This window comes from Acipenser ruthenus, chromosome 30 (genome assembly GCF_902713425.1).
Source record: "Acipenser ruthenus chromosome 30, fAciRut3.2 maternal haplotype, whole genome shotgun sequence".
NCBI classification, from domain to species: Eukaryota; Metazoa; Chordata; class Actinopteri; order Acipenseriformes; family Acipenseridae; genus Acipenser; species Acipenser ruthenus.
This window is the reverse complement of record NC_081218.1, coordinates 2,498,284-2,521,493: the sequence shown is the minus strand read 5'-3', so window position 1 is coordinate 2,521,493 and position 23,210 is coordinate 2,498,284. Positions and strand designations below refer to the sequence as shown.

The 23,210-nt window shown below is 40.0% G+C and overlaps 1 protein-coding gene across 3 annotated transcripts; it reads right to left on the bottom strand.

Annotated features, from left to right (window-relative positions):
* Positions 1-602: 602 nt before the first annotated feature.
* On the bottom strand, positions 603-22,685 carry LOC117394401 (CAP-Gly domain-containing linker protein 3-like). Of its 3 annotated transcripts, XM_033992641.3 has the most exons (15): positions 22,546-22,685; positions 20,830-20,969; positions 19,122-19,261; positions 14,824-14,917; positions 14,122-14,283; positions 13,447-13,565; positions 11,463-11,699; positions 10,513-10,566; positions 9,694-9,829; positions 9,178-9,327; positions 8,280-8,414; positions 6,209-6,332; positions 5,766-5,830; positions 5,182-5,254; positions 603-4,980 (listed from the first exon to the last, which is right to left on the bottom strand). In XM_033992641.3, the coding sequence occupies exons 2-15, from the start codon at positions 20,957-20,959 to the stop codon at positions 4,926-4,928; spliced, it is 1,674 nt and encodes a 557-aa protein (XP_033848532.2). In that variant the 5' UTR covers positions 20,960-20,969; positions 22,546-22,685; the 3' UTR covers positions 603-4,925. The 3 variants fall into 3 exon arrangements, with proteins under 3 accessions (XP_033848532.2, XP_033848538.2, XP_033848550.2); XM_033992647.3 differs by lacking the exon at positions 10,513-10,566; XM_033992659.3 differs by lacking the exons at positions 5,766-5,830; positions 6,209-6,332.
* Between the last annotated feature and the right edge of the window lie 525 nt (positions 22,686-23,210).

Genomic DNA, 23,210 nt, shown 5'->3' with positions numbered 1-23,210 from the left:
TTTAAATATCATATCTCATAATACAACACACACTGAAGACTGAGACTGTTTATAGACAGCGCTCGCATTTAAAAACACATTGAAGTAGGCAGAAAACCTGGATAAGTACTGAATGCGATACACCCGAGGAAAAACCAACAATGTGGTAACAGGCGTGTTAAATTCCCCTCAAAACTGTGAAATTGTCTGTTAAGCACAAACGCAAAGGTCATACACCTTTCCAGTGTGTTCTTTTTGGAAATTAGGGGGCTGTGTTCTCCAGTGGTTAAATAAAAGGGCTTGTAACCAGGAGGTCCCCGGTTCAAATCCCACCTCAGCCACTGACTCACTGTGTGATCCTGCGCAAGTCACTTAACCTCCTTGTGCTCCGTCTTTCGGGTGAGACGTAATTGTAAGTGACTCTGCAGCTGATGCATAGTTCACACACCCTAATCTCTGTAAGTCGCCTTGGATAAAGGCGTCTGCTAAATAAACACAATAATAATAAACTCAGATCTGTACCCTGTGTTTTTAACACTGACTCTAAACTAGATACAAGTTTGATCCTGACCAGCCGATTGGTTGATTAACTAAGATACCGTGAAATCAAAATGAACCACCACTTATTTATAAAACACACAACGTACTTTATTAATAATAATAATAAACAACATTATTAAATAATGAAACAGTTATATCTTCATGCTAATATAGATTTGAAAACAAAAAGGGAAAAGTAGAACTAAGAGCATGCAGTAGTTACAAGTCAGTATTTTTTTCTTTTCTTTTAAGACACCAATACCCAATTCAACAAAACAGGTCTTTCCATCTCGAGTAAAGAGGTCGTTTGTGAATACAAAGGAGGCCATTCCAGAACACTGAAAGGACTGTAAAGGTGAGGAAACACAAAGACACTTTGTCAGGAACAGTGGCTTGAAACCTATTCCAGGAGACCTAGTCTCAGGCAACTTTGCTGTATCAAACCTCAAGTCCCCACTGGTGTGCCGTCTCCTGGAACCTAGTTCCAAACCACAAAGGGGCTCCGTGTTCCCTCGGCTTAAGAATGTAATATGACATTCTGAAACTGGCACAGAATTAAATAATGCTTATGCGAGAGTTAAAAAAAAAAAAAAAAAAATCAGTCAATCTGGCGAGACAGAAAATAGCAGACAGTGGTTCCTTAAAACAGGATTTTTTTTTTTTTGGCAAGGTTACATTTTGGCATTTGATAAATACATGCCTGATTCCGATTCAGTGTTTCAGGACAGGGTGTTCTAGTAAAAAACAATACCTGGTTTAATACCTGCGGGTGACACACAAAAATAAAAAAAAGAAATACAAAGAAATCAAGGACAATTTAATGGCTAATACAATTGGCTTAATGACACTTTACATTAGCTTGATAAGTCACAGAATGGGTACACACGAATCAAGCACAGCTTATGCTAGCCTTGTGTTGTAAGGGGAATATGAGGCAGAGGATGCACAAAAATAAATACCAGGCACTGTCACTGATTTTCAGGGACAGTTGAGAGGCATGTCAAGCCATGGCAGGTATTTTAATGGGGCCCGCAGAAAGTCATTTTACACAGTCAGATCCAGCTACTGGTGATTTCACAAGGGAGAAAAACAAAACACTTGACTATTATATTCCATTGCAGTCAAACATTTCCCATGAACAAACGATGTAATATATCCATTTCCTGAAGGCAAATATTATAAAAATAAATATACTAATATAAAAAAAATAAATGAATGAATAAATTAATAGGTTAGCAACACATTAACAATGCTACAGGGTCTAATTTAACGGTCTAAGGAGTGACAAATCAAAATATGTTAATTCTGTATTAATTCAGCTGTATTAATTTATTCTGTATTAATTCTGTATTAATTTACCATGAAAAAAAAAAAAAAAAAACAGTGGAATAAGGTGCACCAAAAAATATCAGGTTTATAAATCAGGGATGGAAATAAGACTCCCGTTGCATAGCAGTTATGAGCTTCATCAGCCTCAGGGTAGGTAACAAACTCAGGTGTGTCTTATTAAAAACTCACAGCAAAATCAGGAATGGATCAAACTGCTCTGTAATGGGAGTCTTGTTTCCATCGCTGTAAACTGTAGGGTATGAAGATCTGCCACGACTTAGATCATTGAAACATACATATTAATAAAAATGTGACGTGCTTGAAAAAAAGAAGCTGTCATTTTTCAAAACGAAGCCCATGTTTACCAATTTCGCTTGCCTTCTTTTTAGCATATCTTCCTATTAAAACTGGTAAAGTAAGACCAAAGAAACCTGATACAGTTTAAAGGCATCAGGTCCTAACGCTTCAAACTCCTTTAAAAGTCGCCCCAGTTGTCATTTTAATAGCATTTTTACATTTCCCCTTACTATTGAGATGGTGTTTGCCATCATTGAGACTTCATTCCATTCAAACCATGTGACAGTGTAACCTTTCAACTCCAGACAAGCTCAAAGCCAGGTCAGATTTAGAGAATTATATTAACAATAATCACAACTCGGTACTGAAGCAACAGAACCATTCAATGGCGGCAAACATCACTTAGTAAAGTGAAAGTAAAGAAAGCAATTAACAACACTGGGTTTCATTCAAGTGCAGAAAACAGCATACTGCATCTTCACCCAAAAAATAAAATAAAGCCTGGGGATTATTAATCAGCACCTGTAAGGTACTGGGAATTCATTGGAAATGTATCAAAGTCTCAAACTAAGCTTTAAAATCGCTTCTTATTGATCATCTGTGGGCTTTCACTGTAGATGCCGTAGCAGGCACCAACAATTTGAAACGCAGTTTGCTGGCAATGTGGATCAAATAGTGACAGAGAGCCAACACTGAAAGTGTTTATTAACAGGTGTTCCAAAAAAATAATAAATAAATAAATAAATAAATAAATATCACGGCTAAAATCGGTTTACCCTTTTTTGAATTAACCTTTAATTCTAAAGGTTTTTCCACATTGAGCATAGCGCACTCTGGTGGCTTAAAATGGAACTTCCTCCCCCTTTTAAAGTCCCTTAAAGGGGAATAGATATTAGCCACACATCTTGTAGCCAGCCTGCAGAATAAATGTACCAGCACTGAAGTTTAACATGTTACTCTGCAGTCACAAATAACTTAAAACTGCAGTCTAACTATGTCCCTATAAAACAGACATTCACTGCAGTTTTTTTTGTAAAATTTGCTGCGGACATATAGAGCCTCTCTGAAATCTCCATGCAAATAAGGTCCTTATATTGTAAACCCTCTTGACCATCAATGTATTGCTATAACTAGCTCATTATTATTATTATTATTATTATTATTATTATTATTATTATTATTATTATTATTATTATTATTATTATTATTCATTGTCATCATAATAACCTTTTGTTGCTACAATCTACAGTATCAATTTACAGAAATGGTGTGAAGCTGTTGTTCAATTTGTTAATTTGTAGAGATTGCTCCCATAAGTGTGCGGCCAGTTTGGATCAGTTAGTAGTATTCACATTGCAGGTAAGATCAGATATATTGCTGTTTAACAAGTGAAGTCATGACCGCATCACACACTTGGAAGGATGAAATACAAATTTTACAACACTGATTGAACTACATTACAAAATGAAACTAACCCCGGGATGAAATTGCGAAATGTGAATAAATGTGATCTTAGCAGCAGAACTGTACTGCAACGAAAAATCCGGATCATTTAACACTGTGTGACACTGTTGTAGGTATAGTTCGTGAACTGTTTCTCATATATTTTCATGCAGGGTTGGGGTTAATTCCTTTTTTAAAAAAAAAATTCCAATTCCATTTCCAGTTCCGTTTTTTAAAATTCCAATTCCGTTTTTTAAAATTCCAATTCCGTTTTTTAAAATTCCAGTTCCGTTTTTTAAAATTCCAATTACATTTCCAATTCCGTTTTTTAAAATTCCAGTTCCGTTTTTTAAAATTCCAATTCCGTTTTTTAAAATTCCAATTCCATTTCACAAACTTATTCACCAAATTCCAATTCCTAAACATTACTCACACCATTGTACTGTATAGTTATTAGCTACAATATGTGACACGGTGTTTATAGGTTCAGAGAAATATCAGTTCTATATATATTGTATGCAATCTTGCTTTCTGCATTAGTATCGGTTTCAGTCATCACATCCTGGTGACCTTTTTAAAGCCTCCTCATTAGAGCTCACATAATCGCATCTAACCTATAAATAAAGCTGGTATACCAGAGTGTAACCATTAACCTGCCCCCCCTGCAACATGGTATTTCATACTGATGCGTTTCATGTCATTACTAGAGAGCATTGTAAGAAGGAACTTTAAAAAGACACCGATGTGTAAAGACTGAAACCAGAAAATATCCTAAAAATGGTTTTATTAAAAGTGAACCAAATCTTGCTAAGGTCACAGAACTACCAAGAACGAATTAAAATGTACACGGAACCGTTTTAAAATGCTAACATGACCACGCTGGGGGTATTTCTTTAAAACGCTGGTAAGATGACGTGTTTCCTTTGAAAAAAAAAAAAAAAAAATGGAGCAGGAGTTGGTGTGGTTAAGCAACTTGTCTCATTATTAATAGCTTTCAAGCAGATTTGGCCTAGATAGGATCAAATCAATAGGATACATTTTCTCAAATGTATTTTGTTACAGCAAAACAGAAAGGTACACAAAGGTACTGCAAGCACCCCTTTGTCTGGTCAGTGTCTCTGGAGAAAAACAGGTGCTGACTAAGATGGAATGCAGGGCATTGGTCTAGGTACAAGGCACTAGGATTTGCTATAGCACTGCGACCACTGGGATTCTACGGCAATAAATCACAGCAACAGTCTTGATTGGTTCTCCCGAAAAGCAGGAATGAAAGACGAGCACTGAAAGGAAGAGCGAGGGAGAGCGGGAGAGAGCTGTCGATCAGAGGCTCTAAGCGGTTAGGACTGCATCTCAGCTCGGACCATCCAAGGAAACCAACAGCAGAAGAGTAATCTAAGAGAAAAAACACAAGAATATAAAGTCAATAGGCAAGCAGTGATCACACAAACCTTTAAAAACTGTAACACACATTTATTTCACACTTTTCATTTTTGCACACTGCAGTTATACCTCCTTTCAAACCTATATAAACATCAAGCTCTATGACCATCTCTACATCAACATATACAGCGCTGCTTCCCCCTCCCTCCCTACCTGGAGAGCGAGCTCTCTGAAGTGATATCCTTGGGCGTTCTCACTGCGGCAAAGTTACGCTTGGGCTGAGACACTGGAAGAAACAGGGAAGGGAAGAACAAATTTGGAAAGAATACACGCTAAGAAAGGAAGAAAAATACAAGAAAAAAAAAGTAAAATGGAGATTCAAGTTCCAGAGTATTTGGTAAGAAACGGTGGGGCTGCACTTTGTTTTCTATCATATCTTTCTCCCATAAAAAAAAATATATATCTTGGAAGAAAGCATAAAGAAAGTATAACTGAATGACTAAAAGGCGACAAAACTGATTAGCAAGTATTTAAAAGCTCACATTTAGTAGAGAGATCGGTCGCCATTACCATTGGGATCAAGGCTAATTGCAAAATAACGATAAACTTTTCTAAAAGGAAACATTTACATGCGTCTTCAATAGCGATCGTGCAGAATTTACACGGTTCGTTACATCAGTTAATGCCGATTCCACCAGAACCTGATTTGCACTAATATTAGACGACCAAAAGGTTGCTGTATATTAATGACCATTTTGTGGCTATAGCGCAAGTATGTTACTTATTGTCATACTTACTAGTTACTTGGTGGACTTTCTTAACTAGTGTGCCGTCACTTTGAGAGTCTTTGGGGCCGCTAAGTCTACGGAGAAAAAAAACGGTTCAAAGTCATACATGTTATGCCTTAAAACATGCGAGTCACTACAGACAACCCTTCTTATCAAACCTGAGCCCCTGACTGGGTGCAAGTCTTAAGTAACGGTGACAATAAAATAACGACAATAAAATCAAACATACTTTGAGAAGCATTTAAAAATCGTCCGGGATTCAGTATAAATCCATTCATGATTTCAAAACAATTTCAAGACAAGAAAAGCAGTCCTTCTCTCACATTTACAATTGACAACCAATCACTGGCAATGAATGGATTTATTTGATAGCCTGCCGATAAATACTTCCTAAAAAAGGCAATTAAGGGAGCGAGTTTCCGCACACCGCTAAATACAAAAGCTGCGCTCACCTTTGCACTCGGGAGGGGGGCGCGAAGACCCCGTGCTTCGGCAGGCAGGTAAAGTACCGGACCCCAAATACCGAGCCGTCATGCTTCCCAGTGGGCACCTCCAACTCCACCCCAAACCAGTAACCTAGGAAACCAGTACAGAGTTAGCAGAGATTATACTGTAGTTACACACACACACACGCACACGACTCCAAGGTGCAACGGCAAGCCACCTGAAGGCATTACTTAATACACCAGGCTGGATTCTCAAAGCTCCATTTGCTTCAAATCGTCATCAGCGGGGGGGGGGGGGGGGGGGGGGACCCTAAGAAACACTACTTCATTCAAGTTCCTAAATTAAAAGCCTTTGAATCAAATCCCTTTGAGAATTGAACTGATTATTTTGTACAGAAACCGAGTAGCAGCGAGGAGTTTATATATATTACAGTAGTCTCTGTGTATAGGGACACCCCCTAAGAGAACACTTCGGCTAAGAGAACTCACATTGTAAATGCTCTGGCTAAATGAACAGAAACTTGCTACAAAAAAAACTAAAATCAGACACAAGTTGCCGAGCAATTTGGCGTTTCCCGTTCTGGTGAGTTGCTTCACCATTCTGTTAAATCATTTTGTGTGTGTCTTGAATATTGCTGCTGTACATGTATTCATAATTAATCTAGAGCTGCTGCTGCATTTTTTAATGTGTGTAGGGGTGCTGTATTAATTTGGTTTGACAATTAGTTTATTAACATTAGTTTGTCTGTTTATTAACCTACACTTGCCTATTGCGTTTCTCTTACGTATTCATATGTTGAGGCACGTGCGTCATGACAAGGAATATATATTTATTTATTTATTGATTGATTCATATTGTGTCTGGAGGCTAACTCCGTCTTAGAGAGCACATGGGCTACGAGAACACTTTCCTGCTTCCTGAGGGGTGTTCTCTTAGCGGAGAACACTATCAGAAAGGGACACTACAGCACAGATGGGATTTGAGAGACCAACATGGAGGAAATGACTGCTCAACTTTGTTCAGTTAAAAGCTAAGGAAACATTTAAGAACTACACAATTATTTAAAATAAAAAAATTAAAAAAAATACCCCAGGGCTTTCAATGGATTTCACGATCCTAAGTTCTTTCAATGAAGACTGGATTGCATTTGGTAGGGCAATTTTTTTTATTAGCAAATGGAAACGACAAATTTTATTTTAGGTACCTGAAAATTCGAAGTGTATTATAAATTGAGCGATCTGATGAGACAGCTACAAGCCAAGTGCTCTCTGCACAGCTCCTTTGAGTTCCGCACAGAAGTGGAACATGCAGATAACTGCTGCGATTGCCTGTCCGAAAAACCTTTCCCGCACGGTTCACTGTTCTTGTCAGGTGGGATTAGAAGGAATGATTCTAGTTTTATTTTGTATCTATGTCTCGAGTAAAGCTTATGCAAAAGCCAAGACAGTCAGAAATACAAGGGAGACTGAACCAGCTTCTAGGGACTTGTGCCAATCAGGAACAAAAAATAAAAGGCTCAAAATGCATTATCTGTAAAGAATATTGCACACTGTATCCCAATAAATATTTAAAAAATGTAATAAAGAATTTTTTTAACCTTTATTGACAAAGTGAGGCGAGCCACTGTGTATCTCAGACTATTAAAATGGGATTGTATTACTGGTTGGAAAAAACGAAATCTTGCAAGCTTAGCAGGAATCTGATTACAAACGTAGCTCAGATTGCTGGCATCTGTGGAGGAGAACAGCGATCCACACAAACCCCAAGCAGCTGTTTCTTCACTCGTTTCACTTGGAACAGTAAAATCAGCCCAATCGACACCAGTGACCTCACCTGTTGAGAGCTTAATCAGAATAATCACATTGTTCAACTCTACCGGACAATTCCTCAAAACGTGTTGACGGCTCACACAATAGCCAAAGTAAAACGACAAGAAACTAAAGGCAGGTAGACATATGTTTTGTCTCGCGCCCTCTTCAGTGTAACACAGTCTACAAAAGTGACTTCACATGCCTGCGGTTTAACTGCCTTCCCTGTACAATAATTAAACACACTACGACTTCACTCAGTCCCTACCCGGAGCAAAGTCTGTCTTCCCATAGAACCGGATGATTCCTTGCTTCTGCCCGGCGACCAGAACTTTATCCCCCAGTTCGATCTTTAACCCTTCTCGATCCAGGCTGCCCACCGACAGGGATTTTTTCCGCAGAGCTGCAAAAAAAAAAAAAAAAGGAACCTCAGAAAACGGCCACATGCGCCACAGAATGTCCAAACCAAAACTTGTCGGAATTAACACATCAAGATATTTGTAAAAAGTTAAGGATATAGCCCCAAATTCTGAAAAGGTGGATGAGCCGTTCACTTAACAAGTGAATATATTTCTATGTTCTCCTCTGCTGTATTCCTATTGCTGGGGGTATGCATGCCTGTTTGGGGAATCTCTATGAAGCTGCAGATGTCTCTATGAAGCTGCAAATGTCTCTATGAAGCTGCAAATGTCTCTATGAAGCTGCAAATGTCTCTATGAAGCTGCAAATGTCTCTATGAAGCTGCAAATGTCTCTATGAAGCTGCAAATGTCTCTATGAAGCTGCAAATGTCTCTATGAAGCTGCAAATATCTCTATGAAGCTGCAAATGTCTCTATGAAGCTGCAGATGTCTCTATGAAGCTGCAGATGTCTCTATGAAGCTGCAAATGTCTCTGTGACGCTGCAAATGTCTCTATGACGCTACAGATGTCTCTATGACGCTACAGATGTCTCTATGACGCTGCAGATGTCTCTATGACGCTGCAGATGTCTATGACGCTGCAGATGACTCTATGACGCTGCAGATGACTCTATGACGCTGCAGATGACTCTATGATGCTGCAGATGACTCTATGATGCTGCAGATGTCTCTATGACGCTGCAGATGTCTCTATGACGCTGCAGTGGAATGCAGGGTGGAGAATGCGACAGGTGGAGGATCTCACCTTTCTCTTTGTCTTTCTCTTTCTTCTCCTTCTTGGTCTTGCCGGTGACACGGGAGAACACCATGCGGGGGGTCTTGGGGGTGGAGGTCACGGAAGACGGGGTCTGGTCTGTCACGACCTTGCTGATTTTAGACACTGGGGCAAAGATCCCTGAAGAGGGGCAAAGCAGCCGTCTTAACAACCAATGAGATCACGCATACTAGTGACAGAACTAACAGATTTCATGCATTTAGAGCTACTGGGAATACTAAAAAGTGTGGATATTTATTAGAACTCCTCAAGATGTGTCATTTATATCCTTTATATACCTACCTGCATGAAAACTTCTGGATGTGATCAGTGATAATGAAACAATTAGACACTTGTGTGTGAAAATGTTAGCCCACATTGTGCTTTAAATTAGGCACGGTTGGCCTATTAAATTAAACATGGGCAACAGATCACAATAACAGAGGCAATGGGAATTTGGGTGTTCCTATTCATTCACACACTGCTGTGGGGACGGGGGGTGCTTACCAAGTTTGGGGGGGCAGATAAAGTACCGGACCCCGCCCACGCTCCCGTCGTTCTTGCCCTCTGGCTCGTCCAGCTCCACTCCCACCCACTGACCGCTGGCAAACTCTGTGGTCCCGCAAAAACGAAGCGTCCCGTTCTGAAACAGAGGGAGGCGTAAACAAAAGGTGTCCTGGCTTAGTTAATGGGAATCATTTTTAAATCAGGTCGGTTTAAAAAAGGATTAATACCGAAAGGGTTTGCTGAAAAAAAATCTAGAAAAGGGAGAACTAAATGCGATCTGTACACAGTAAGGGTGGAAATAAGACTCCTGTTGCACAGCAGTTTCACCCATTCCAGGTTTTACTACCAGCTTGATCAGTAACAAGCTCAGGTGTGTCTGATTAGACTGATAGTGAAACCTGGAATGGATCACACTGCTGTGCAACTGGAGTCTTGTTTCCATCCCTGCACTGTAACCAATGCTTACAAACAGATACTTCTTTAACTGCACAAGTGAAACACACCAAGAACGCAAAAGTTAACCAAGAGAGGAAGATACATACCTGCTCTACATAAGACTATCTTTAAAAAAAGTTCAAATCTAAATAGCCACCCCATCAAATAAAAAATAAAAAATCTGGATTTCTGAAATGTAGTGAAAATTAGAACCGTTATTTCATTAGTTACTCAAGTACAAAGTTACAAAACAAATGCCGATTGTAGTAAAAATAGAAATAAAAACATAGATCAAGCAGTCAGGTCCAAACTGATAAAAAGGATCATCGATGCAATGGAAATACAATACAAGAATGATGAAAGGACAGGGAGCAGCTCACCCACCTGCTTTACATGTGGCACCACAGAAGTGACATCACTGCATGGTTTTGGGGGAGGCTATAAAGTTTGGACAAGTGTGGAAACAACGTTTTTTGTATTTATATTTGTTTCTCAAACACATCTTAATCACACATCATACACTGCAAGCATCTACTGTGTTATTACAGTACATTTGCATTCAGTTGTTAGTGTTGATAGTTCTATACAATCTGTTGTACTTTATAGGGGTCAGGACACACACACACACAGTCTATAGAATGGATGCAACCCCACTGTTTAAAGTCCATTTGTCTGAATTTAGCTCCAGTTACAAGGTACAAAAAGATTAGCTGCAAGTTTCACTTCAACGTTTTTGTCTTCTGTCTTTAAAAATTATGTATTTGTATTAAAAAATAATGGGTGTTTTTTTTTTTTCTCTGAAGATTTTTTTGGTTAATTTAAATACAAGATTCCTTTTATATTTCAAATAAGTCATGTTGTGTAATTAATTCCGTGGTATGTGGATTGGCCTCTTTAGTTCCAGAATTTAATGAACAAAAACTTAAAATGTTGATACATGTAAGGAAGGAAATAAGACTCCCATTGCATAGCACTTTCATCTATTCCAGATTTTACTTCGAGCTTGATTAGCCCCAGTGTGTATCAATAGCAAGCTCGGGTGCATCTTATTAAAGGGTACATAAGGACCTTTTTATTGTATTGTGTTACAGGTGTGTGTACTGTTTAAATTATTATTTTTTACATTTTGACCACTTTTTTAAACTTTTAAATTGCATTCCCTGCCTCAAGGTGGCTTCACATGTACCCGCATGGACCTCTCAGAACTACATTTCCCATCATCCCCCTGCTCGCTGGTAAATCCATCTCAAAAAATATTCATGGTGTCCAAAACATGAAAGGGTTAACGACGAGATACACAAGTGCAGCTGTAATCGAGTTCAGGTCTGCCGTACCTTGAGGTCGTCCAGCATCACCCGGTCTCCCAGTTTCAGCCCCAGCGAGGTCAGCATGAGGTTCCCCGGGATGTTGTCGTAGTTGGGCAGCGTGGCCTTGGGCAGGTTGCAGCTCAGAGGCACAGCGTCCAGCAGCAGCTGCTTCAGCTCCTTGGCCACCATGGCGGCCTCTGCCTTGTCCAGGGTCATGTCCATGGGGTCCGGAACCACGTCCGAAGGGCCCTGACCCTTGCTGTTCTGTGGGGGAGAGGGGCAGGGGGTCAGCTCACACCAGGACATCCCAGACGGGACACAAGCCTGCAAACTCACTGACTGTTATTGGGATCATCAATATTCTTATTGTCATGAGCAGCATTGTCATCATTAATAGGAGTCGTTTGCTTTTTACTACAAAGGGCAGAAACTCTATCTATCTATCTTGCTTGCTGAATTAAAAAACTTGATACTGTAGTTAAAAGGCTTGCTTTTTCTCTTTTTTGAAAAAAAAAACCCCAGGGGCTCCCGAGTGGCGCATCCAGTAAAAAGCACTCGCTAGAGTGCAGGATGCGCTCTATAGCCTGGAAGTCGCCGGTTCGAGTCCAGGCTATTCCACAGCCGACCGTGGACGGGAGCTCCCAGGGGGCGGCGCTCAATTGGCCGAGCGTCGTCCGGGGGGAGGGAGGGTTAGGTCGGCCAGGGTTTCCTCGGCTCACCGCGCACCAGCGACCCCTGTAGTCTGGCCGGGCGCCTGCGGGCTTGCCTGTAAGCTGCCCAAGAGCTGCGTTGTCCTCCGACGCTGTAGCTCTGAGGCGGCTGCACGGTGAGTCTGCAGAGTGTAAAGAAGCGGGCGGCTGACGGCACACGCTTCAGAGGACAGCGTGTGTTCATCTTCACCCCTCCCGAGTCAGCACAGGGGTGGTAGCGGTGAGCTGAGCCTAAAAAATAATTGGGCATTTCAAATTGGGGAGAAAATAATAAAAAAAAAACTAAGTGGCAATGACTAAATTAAAAAAAAAAAAAAAAAAAATTGCACTTTGTATTGCAGATTGTTAGCCATCATCAATAGACATTCTGGGAGAGTAGGGGAGGGAGTTGGGACCTAAATGATGCTAAAATTGAACAGCCCTAAATAACTATCTATTAGTATTGTAGCGTGCACGGGGGAAGGCAGCAGCAGGGCTGGTAGGTGACGGAATCACACACGAAGACAGAAGCCTGATATACGCTCCTTGCAAAGGTTCCGGCTCTTTGGTACAGCAGTATCGGCGCTATGCTTTAGTGCGAGAGGACCCGGGTTCGCGCCCGCCCTCCGCCTGTGTGTGGATCGCCTTGCTCTGTGTGATGCGCCTGCCTGTGTTAACCAAGATCGCTACAATATTATAAACCTCAAGTTCACACATCAAATCTTACCACGTGTGAAGTTTATACATCATTAAACCAGGAACCATAGATCTAACAATACAATGATGGATGTCGAAATTTGTTTTCAAGCTGATAACTGATCAGTATTATTATTTGGCAGACGCCTTTATCCAAGGTATGGTCCAGTTGCAGGTGTTACAGGGCAGTACGGGGTTACAATATAAGATTCATGTTTAAATACAGTACAGTTTACAGTAAGTGCAAATAATAATGTTACTAAAATACAATATGAACAATTGTATTTTATTGTATTCTTTACTTTGCTCTTATTTGAATTTGATCTTAGTTTCTAATGATCTTATTCTACTTTATAACTGCTCTTAACTGTAATGTGATATTTTGTAATAACTAAGTCGTCCTGGAGAAGGGCATCTGCTAAGAAATTAATAATAATAATAATAATAAATAATAATAATAATATTAATAATAATAATAATCTAGGATGCAACAAGTTAGGATTACAACAAGTTATATCTACAATGACATATTAGCAGTGCAATAGTGCAAGGAGAGCCACAATGGTTCGCTGCATGGTTTTGGGGGAGACTAACGGACAGACGTGGGGACCCCAGCAGGCGCTCACCCGGACGGTGGGGTTGGCTCCATGTTCCAGCAGACACTTCACAGCTCCCAGGCACAGGTTCGAGGCAGCGATGTGCAGGGAAGTCCCGTGGTGGAAATCACTGCATGTGGAGTTGAGCACTGCACACAACACAACAGTGTGAGCAAAGAAACCAGAAGCTGTGCACCATGCTGCAAAAAACACTCGCACATCAGGATGGGAATGAGACTCCTGTTGCATAGCAGTTTCACACGCACGCACGCACGCACGCATGCACGCACACACACACACACACTGGAGTAGTGGTTAGGGCTCTGGACTCTTGACTGGAGGGTCGTGGGTTCAGTCCCAGCTGGGGGACACTGCTGCTGTACCCTTGAGCAAGGTACTTTACCTAGATTGCTCCAGTAAAAACCCAACTGTATAAATGGGTAATTGTATGTAAAATAATAATGTGATATCTTGTAACAACTGTAAGTCGCCCCGGATAAGGGCGTCTGCTAAGAAATAAATATATATATAGCCTAGAACTTTTATATAAGTTTTTATTTTATGAGTTACTTTTCTTCTAGTGATTGATAAGTATTGTCTTTAGATATAGAGCTGTTTGCTGTTTTTGAATTCTCTGTATACACGGTATATATTTTTATAGGGGTGTGTATTTTGTGTCTGGTTAAACGCCTCGTTTCAGCTCACCTCTTGGCTTTGACCCTTTCAGTAAGATCCTGATGAGCTCGGGTACGTCGAAGTAAGCTGCATAGTGCAGCGCGTTCATGTTCGTCCAGCGACTCCGCAGACCGGCGTCAGCGCCCAGGGCAATCAGCCGATTGGTCAGCCTCAACGCCGCGGCCGGGTCACCTGTGAAAACCAGCAGGACAGTGACACAACAGGGTGACCAGAGACACTGCCAACGCACCTGCAATTAAACGATACCACAGCTTGCCTATGTATCTATTGACAGATATTTGTGATTTGCTTAGTGTCGACTAGCTGAAATCTATCACTTATTAATGTTATTCTGTGAAGACAATTATTATTATTATTATTATTATTATTATTATTATTATTATTATTAATAATAATAATAATAATAATAATAATAATAATAATAATTACTAACATTAAAATAAATATATACCTGGATTTACTTGTTTAATTACTATACGGATTAAATAAAGTAAGATTTTTTTTTTGTGATAATCTGATATCATTCAACAATTTAGTAGCGATTCAGTTCTGATGTGCCGTGTGCACATGTATTAGAACACCCTGTTGCTTCTGTAGTTTTGATTTGTTGTGCGTCTGAAATCAAACCACTGCAACCTGAAAATCTTGGAAAATTGTCAAAACGGGCAAAATTAGCCTGTGAAAATGTCAGACCACGGGTTCGCTACCTACCAACCCCATGAGCCCCTGCTTTGCAGGCGTAGTGCAGCAGAGTCATGTCTGTGAGTCCGTCTCGATCGTTCACGTGGCAACCTCGCTTTAAAATCTAGGGGAAACACCAACAAACACAAATCAGGTACAACTAGATCTAACTTTTCTTTTTTTTTTTTTTCTTTTTTATAAATTTAGTCGTCGCCAATTATTTTTACCCCGGTTTTCACCCCAATTTAGCATGCCCAATTATTATCTGTATCCCCGGCTCACCGCTCGCAACCCCCCCGCCGACTCGGGAAACGGAGGCTGAAACACGCGTCCTCCGAAACGTGCTCCTGCCAAGCCGTCATTTTTCGCACTGCAGATCCACAGCAATGCCACCAGACCTATAGTGCCGGAGGACAACACAGATCTGGCGGCTCCGCTGCAGAGCCACAGGCGCCCTATCGGCCACAGGGGTCGCTGATGCGCAGTGAGCCGTGGATTCCCCTGCCGACCTAAGCCCTCCCTACCCGGGCAGCGCTCAGCCAATTGTGCGCCGCCCCCTAGGAACTCTCGGTCACGGTCAGCTGTGACATAGCCTGGATTCGAACCTGCGATCTCCAGGCTATAGGGCACATCCTGCGAGGAGCGCCTTTACTGGATGCGCCACTCGGGAGCCCAACTAGATCTAACTAATAAATAAATAAATAAATAAATAAATGTCATAGACTTTAATCTACACTGTCCTTCACTCTTTCTGTCTGGGTGAACTCTGATGAGTAACCAAGCACAACTGAACTCGTCACAGTTAGATCTAGTTGCCAAGATTGGTTCGACCCTTAATGTGGTCCAGTATTGCCACTCAAACTGGTGCTGGCAATGCCTGTAATCCTGTAACGTGCTTTAAATAAATAAATAACACAAATATGGCACTTTTTGCTGCTTTATTTTCTACATCCACTAGGGGCAGTGTTGCAAGGGAACAGGTTAATACAGGGGTGTCCAATCCCATTCCTGGAGGGTCGTTCCACTCCAGGTTTAACATGAGATAATTAACTACTTCAGGGTTTGGACGGAGGCTTAATTGGTTCAATTAAACAACACAGAACAGGGTTGGAACAAAGACCAGGAGTGGAAGAGCTTAAATGTTCTTCTAGTTAGAATTTTAAAGGAGCTAAAAAGGAACATTTTCAAGTCAGTATCAGCATCAACTGCTGCCACACTCACCTTTAAAAACAGTTTGCCTTGTCTTTTGATTTGAGCAGTCCTGTCAGGAGAGAGGGACTGCTGACCCCCATCTAGCCTTACACATAATTATCAAGAGCCTTAGAGCATTTAGTCACAGCGCCCCCCTATGGCATGGTCTGGGATATGATCAGATATATAACCCAAAATGCATCGCCTAAACGTAGAACAAGGACTGAGATTACATCTGTTTGAATGTAAATGAATGTAAGTGTAAATGTTTCTGATCCCAGATTAAACGTATAGGATTGTCTTTTAGAGCGATGATGTTGTTTTTTAAATGATGTGAAATGACTGCTGTCTGTTGCTGGTCACCCTGTCAGGACACTCTTGTAAATGAGGCCTCGGTCTCAATGGGTTTATTCCTAGTTAAAATAATACATACATAACAGTGAAGGATTGTGGGTGATGCATTTCGAATTGTAACAACCAACAAGGCATGGTTTATTTGAAGTGGGGGTGTTGATCTGAAGGCTACAACAAACGCTTCTTACACACCACCGCTGCTCTATAGAAAAACAAGAAACGGGTTTGCTTAGTTTTGAGAGAAGATGTGTTTAAGAGCCTTTCTGAGGTCACCAACATGCTTTAAAACATTAAAAAAGGTCACCACGATGTGAAGACACATGGTGAAAGAAAAAGGGCTTGATACCAGGAGGTTCAAATCCCGGCTCAGCCACTGACTCACCGGGTGTGACCCTGAGCAAGTCACTTCACCTCCTTGTGCTCCGTCCTTCGGATGAGACGCAAAACAAACTAGCTCCTATTGGAAGAGACTCTGCAGCAGCAGTTGTTGATGAAGCATAGTTCACTCCCTAGTCTCTGTAAGTTGCTTTGGATAAAATGTTTGCTAAATTACTAAATAATAATAATAATAATAATAATAATAATAATAATAATAATAATAGTTAAGATAACCCAACCAAGTTTCTCTTTAAACTCCCCTGTTGCCTTCCAAACACAAGCAACCCTAAATCCAATCTCCACATCTGAATAACTTCAGAAACCTGCCAGGGTACGTTCATTTAGTGGCTTGGATACCGCGCGCCAAACCGGGCTAATGGAAAAGGCTTATTCTCAGAGCGATCAATCCTGCTGCCCAGACTCCATGGAATAAAAGCTGACATCCGGGGGGAATTTACTGCCTGCCAAATCAATAAAGCACTCCTGCAAAAGAGGGGTGAGAAGGGCCAGCCCACACACACCACTGCACTCTGATCAGTAGCCACAGCGCTTTTCAGCTTAACCCCCTGTTTTTATTTGTTTCTTTTTTATTAGTGCTTTTAAAAGAAGCAGCGAGGGACAATACAATGCGTGACTATAGTGTGCTTCACATAGACAGCCTTACTTAAATACACGGTCACTAACCGGAATGAAAAAGCTCAGAGGAAAACAGAAGTTTCCAGCAAACTTCGTAATACAGCTGGGCTTTTGATAATCATTTAAAAGCAGTGTCCCAATTCATAGAACAACAAAAAAATAAACAGAACTGAATTATGAGCAACAGCACTATGATTGCAATTATTGTAAAGTAAAAAAAATAATAATAATAATAATAATAATAAAAATAAATTTCATTTGACTTTAAACACAGACTGCCGAAGCGGCGTCACACTGAATGACAGTGTTATGGCAGGGATTTAGAATTATTTGGCCAAGCCTTCTTGCAGGCCCACCAGTTGAAACAAAAGCCTGGGCTGTTATTTTGGTGTCTCCCCCCACCCCCAGGACTGGAGTTGGGAAACCACAGCTTTATTAGATTTGCACAGCACTCAAGGCCCGTTTTAATAGCTACTTTAAAATCCTGTGCGGACCCATTGCGCTCTACAGAGAATTATATATTATGAATGTATATAGCCAGCTTTTATATCATTGCCTGACTGCTCATTAATCATGAGGCAAGAACAGAGAAAGAGAGAGGGAGAGAGAATTGATTTTCTGCTTCGGAGCAGTGTTTAGGGTTTAACTTTCAGACTGCTTTACAAGTAGAGAGTTGCTATAAATTTAAACCCTCTTGGCTGGCTGTTTTTTTAAATCTCATTTAGTTTGGATTGCTCTAGCTTGACAAAGCTTTGGGTTTTAAGGTCTCATCAGTACTGCTAACAAAGGATAATACATCACAAGGGTGATAGGGAGGTTTACAATACAAATGAACACAATCGCTCATTTGAGGATATTCAACAGCGATCTACCTATTAAAATATCAAAAACAGTCACTACAAAATGTAACACACATTAGAATTAACATTTGTAACATACTGTTTCTGAAACTATAGCAATAATTAACCAATTTCCAATCCCAGTGGTGTCCCCAATGGTTTTATCTTGGATTATATTAGTGGTTTGATGTTGTGCGTTTGTAAAAATGCTTTAGCAATAACAGGGCAATGTAGAAATAACATTGTTATTGTGGCACATCAAGAACACAAACATTTTACCTCGTTACAAAAAGGATATTGCTGCTCTAGAAAGAGTACAAAGAAGAGCAACCAGAATTATCCCTGCATGTCGTATGCAGACAGGCTAAAATAATTGAATCTATTCAGTCTTGAACAAAGAAGACTACGCGGCGATCTGATTCAAACATTCAAAATCCTAAAAGGTATAGACAATGTCGACCCAGGGGACTTTTTTGACCTGAAAAAAAGAAACAAGGACCAGGGGTCACTAATGGAGATTAGATAAAGGGGCATTCAGAACAGAAAATAGGAGGCACTTTTTTACACAGAGAATTGTGAGGGTCTGGAACCAACTCCCCAGTAATGTTGTTGAAGCTGACACCCTGGGATCCTTCAAGAAGCTGCTTGATGAGATTCTGGGATCAATAAGCTACTAACAACCAAACGAGCAAGATGGGCTGAATGACCTCCTCTCGTTTGTAAACTTTCTTATGTTCTTATGTACTTGCGCGGCAGTTAAAAGGGTCAAATTTATAAATTTGTACAGAACTGAAAAAACCTTCAGAAAAAAAACAATGAAAAGGGCCAGACCTAACGGGCTGAGAAAATGGATTTTAAGACCTTAACTTTGTGACCTCTGTTTCCCAGCAGGGAAAGGTACCTGGTGGCAGGAACCCACTTCTTACTCACCTCGTTTCCAATGACGTCGATTTTGTGCTGCACCTGCGGCACCCACTGTCTGATGATAGCGAAGAGCTCGGGGACGGTGGTCCGTGGATCAAGCAGGATTTCCTGGCAGGCAGGGTCGTTGGGGTCAAAAAAGGTGAAGGCTACAGTACAGGAACAAACATGAGACACACTTCAAAACAAACGATCCATCATTCCCGGGTAAAACAGAACGATCAGATGATGGTCACCTCAAACACATGCCTTTACTGTCGTCTTACATCTTCATGACGTCTGCTATCATTCGGTGCTTCTTGCAACGACTCAAAATATTGTATTTCACAAATTTGACAAACCTATAACAACGATTGGTTCATTTCTTGTACCCAATTTTATTATCCCACAGCTGTCACACGTTTTGTTATTTGGTACTTTTGATAAGTCGCCACAATTAAAGTTTAATCCAAGGGACAGCGCCACCCGGTGGCTAAATAATGTAACTGCTCTCAATCGTTACAAAGCTGTGAAACAGTTATTAATCGTCTCAATGTATTGCTGCCCCTCTGCAGTTTTGACTACAGAGGTTTGTCATGAAGGAGCGCACGCTGCACAGGGTTTGAAGATCTACTGAAGTTAAGGGAGGCACAGTCTACTGCAATGTGATGCAGCCCCTATTCTTGGAAGCAATGCCTTCACAGCAAAAAGACATCCTGACGTGCTCCCCTGCTGGGCTATTGATCGGATCAAGATTAATGCATGCCTTCACAGCTCCTCACACTTCACTGAACAATTGGGAGCACAGAATATAGTTTTATTTTTTTTTTATTTATTATTTTTTTTAATGTTCCCAGTGTTAGAACATAAGAAACGTTTGGGAACGAGAAAAGACCATTCATGCTGTACAGCTCTGGCCAAATCTTTTGCATCCCCCCTGTAGAACGAACTCATTTTGCTTCATAAAGTCTAATGAAACCTGCTGAATAATGTTACATTCACATATTGAATTGCACACCGCCGCTTTGGAGTTTTTCACATACTTAACAAAAAACTGACACATTGAACAAAATGTGACATTTTGAAATCTAATTGTGCTACTATTATGGCTTCCGGTAGACTTCTGGATTATCATTTTGTAGTTTATTTGATTACATGATGTTAAATAAAAGATCTGAATTACGTTCACATAGTTTTGTTTTTTTTATTGTCTCAATCCTAAAATTCTTGGGGATGCGAAACTTTTGGCCACAGCTGTAGACAATCAGTTTGCGCATGAGAAGTAAACTAGGCATTTGAAAATTATAATTATTATTATTATTATTATGTATTTCTTAGCCGACGCCCTTATCCAGGGCGACTTACAATTGTTACAAGATATCACGTTATTTTTACATACAATTACCCATTTATACAGTTGGGTTTTTACTAGAGCAATCTAGGTAAAGTACCTTGCTCAAGGGTACAGCAGCAGTGTCCCCCACCTGGGATTGAACCCACGACCCTCCGGTCAAGAGTCCAGAGCCCTAACCACTACTCCACACTGCTGCTAAAATCCACAATGATTTTAATTCTTCCATCTTAGGTGAAAACAGCATGTTTTTGTTTAGTAAAAAGCAGACAGAAAAGAAAAGTGTGCGAGAAAGAACAACAGACTAAGGAGAAAGTCACAACTATAGTTAAAATACAATCATGAGAGCTTTCAGACAATAATCTGAATTTTCATTCTCATCTGTACCATAGTCCTTGGGGAGGGGTGCTGGGGCAGAGTGGTGCACCATGGGCCTCTTCCTCGTCTCCAGAACCGGGCTCTGAAACCCTGAGGCTGGCTGGGCTTCCTCCACTTCTACTGCGTCCTCTTTCGTCATCTTTACACGACTACAGAAAAAGACAAACAAAAATCTGAAGCATCTAGAACCGTACAAATCACTGCATCAGAGGTCTCAGCGATAGGGTTGTCACGCTACACTAATGTTGCAATACGATGCATACCCTGGTATGCAGGTCGCAATACGATAGTGCGATGTTGTCACGATGTGCAGGTGACGATAAAATATGTATCACTTAATGCATCACGGCGCTATCGCGGTACATGTGTGTACTTTTAGGCTACGAGCGTGATGTTCAATTAGATAAAATTATCCTTTAACGATGGACTTTTTTTGCTAAATAACAGAAGTTAAACGAGTTAGGAGTTTTCCAATTTATATATATATATATATATATATATATATATATATATATATATATATATATATACACACACACACACACACACATATATATATATATATATATATATATATATATATATATATATATATATATATATATATATATATATATATATATATAGGTATTTTGGCATTGTTTCATTCGCCATTATTACAGACCGAAACACTATACACAGTACCACCAACATGCTATTACAAGTTAGCTCTGCATCTTAAAATGGCCACGAGTCGCTGTGCAACGGTAGGCAGTAGATTTCACTGCAGGGTGAAGAATGTCATTTAATTCTTTAACACTCCGCCAGAACCCCCCCCCCCCCCCCCCCCCCATTGCAGCCTTTCCTCCTCCAAAATTCGAAGCGCCTGACCGCCTTATGATTCACGTCATCACACATCTATTGCACACGTTTCTCTCAGCATCACGAATCAAGACAACAACATTATTTCAGAACTAAGCCCTTTAATTAAAATAAAATAGTTTCATGCATTAGGGAATATATTTTAAACAACATATATTAAAAAGCTATTGTAAAAAATGTCTCAGCTATATATATATATATATATATATATATATATATATATATATCTGAGACATATATATATATCTGAGACATATATATATATATATATATATATATATATATATATATATATATATATATATATAGATAGATAGATAGATAGATAGATATATATACAGACATACTGAATAGCAAAATTTATTTTATAAAATGCATTGTGGAATACAGAATCGCCCCTGATCGGTGCTTTTGGAAAGGATGAAAATAAATAAATTAATACGCACGCACGCACAAGGGGCGAACAAAATATCCTCCTTTACGAACTGGATGTAAATCACAACAACATATCGATTCCAAATCAAAGAACGCCCCAATACTAACATAACAGTGATAAATAATTCAATAAATAATTACCGGTTAAACAAAAGCGATTGCTATTATTATTATTATTATTATTAGTCTGTTGTTATTTCAATAAAAGTATGTATTGTTGTTTCACATGCATGCGCGTTCCGTTTGCATTTCCGTGGTTTCTCTCTGCAGGAACAAACGCGAGGCAGAACGCACACAAAAAAACCCCATCATCCTCGATTTTACCTTAAAAAGCAAAATATACAAAAAACTATTTTAAAAAACTGGCTTTATTATTATATGCGCGTCAAATAATATGGCTTTAGCGCTGAGATGAAAACACAAGCCTACCCCAGGAGCTAATTTTCTCTTCTTCGTTATCCTCCGTGTACCAGGAGTATACTGGTATATCTGTCTTATATCGATGGAGCACAACTGAATCAGACTGCTTGTCCCCCCTCGCCTCCTGCGTCATTCTGACTCACAGGGGGAACAACGCTACCCACCATTCTCCGCTCGCCCATGCATATTCTAGAAATGATCAGGACTGTCAATCCACGCTCATTCCCAGTGAAGCAGCAGCTCCTGAGTAAATATTCAGTCTTCAGAAAGAAACCCCTCATGCTAAACCAGCAACCTTGTTTCTGGTATATTTGGCCAAACATTTTTACAAAATAAAATATATTGTAGAGACAGGTACAGCATTATGTAAAATAATACAGACTCACCTATCAAACATAAGAAATAAAAAAAGGTAAATCAACCAATATTTCAACACTTTACAAAAGAAAAAAAAATTAATATAGCAAGGTGACTTTTATAAGAAAACACACACACACACACACACTCACACACACACACACACACACACACACACACACACACACATACACACGTTATTTGAAATTGTTTAAATAACTAATAGCAGAAATGCGAGTATCAGAAAACAGAATTTGTATTAAAGCAAGAAAAATGAAATATCTAAAAAATTTCGTGACTTAGGAGTCTGTGTGTCT

Coding starts and splice junctions, on each gene's coding strand:
- LOC117394401 (XM_033992641.3), bottom strand. CDS start 20,959: ATGACGAAAGAGGACGCAGTAGAAGTGGAGGAAGCCCAGCCAGCCTCA. Junction 19,262..20,829: donor ACCCCTCCCCAAGGACTATG/GTACAGATGAGA, acceptor CCTGTACTGTAG/CCTTCACCTTTTTTGACCCC. Junction 14,918..19,121: donor TCGACGTCATTGGAAACGAG/GTGAGTAAGAAG, acceptor TGTTTCCCCTAG/ATTTTAAAGCGAGGTTGCCA.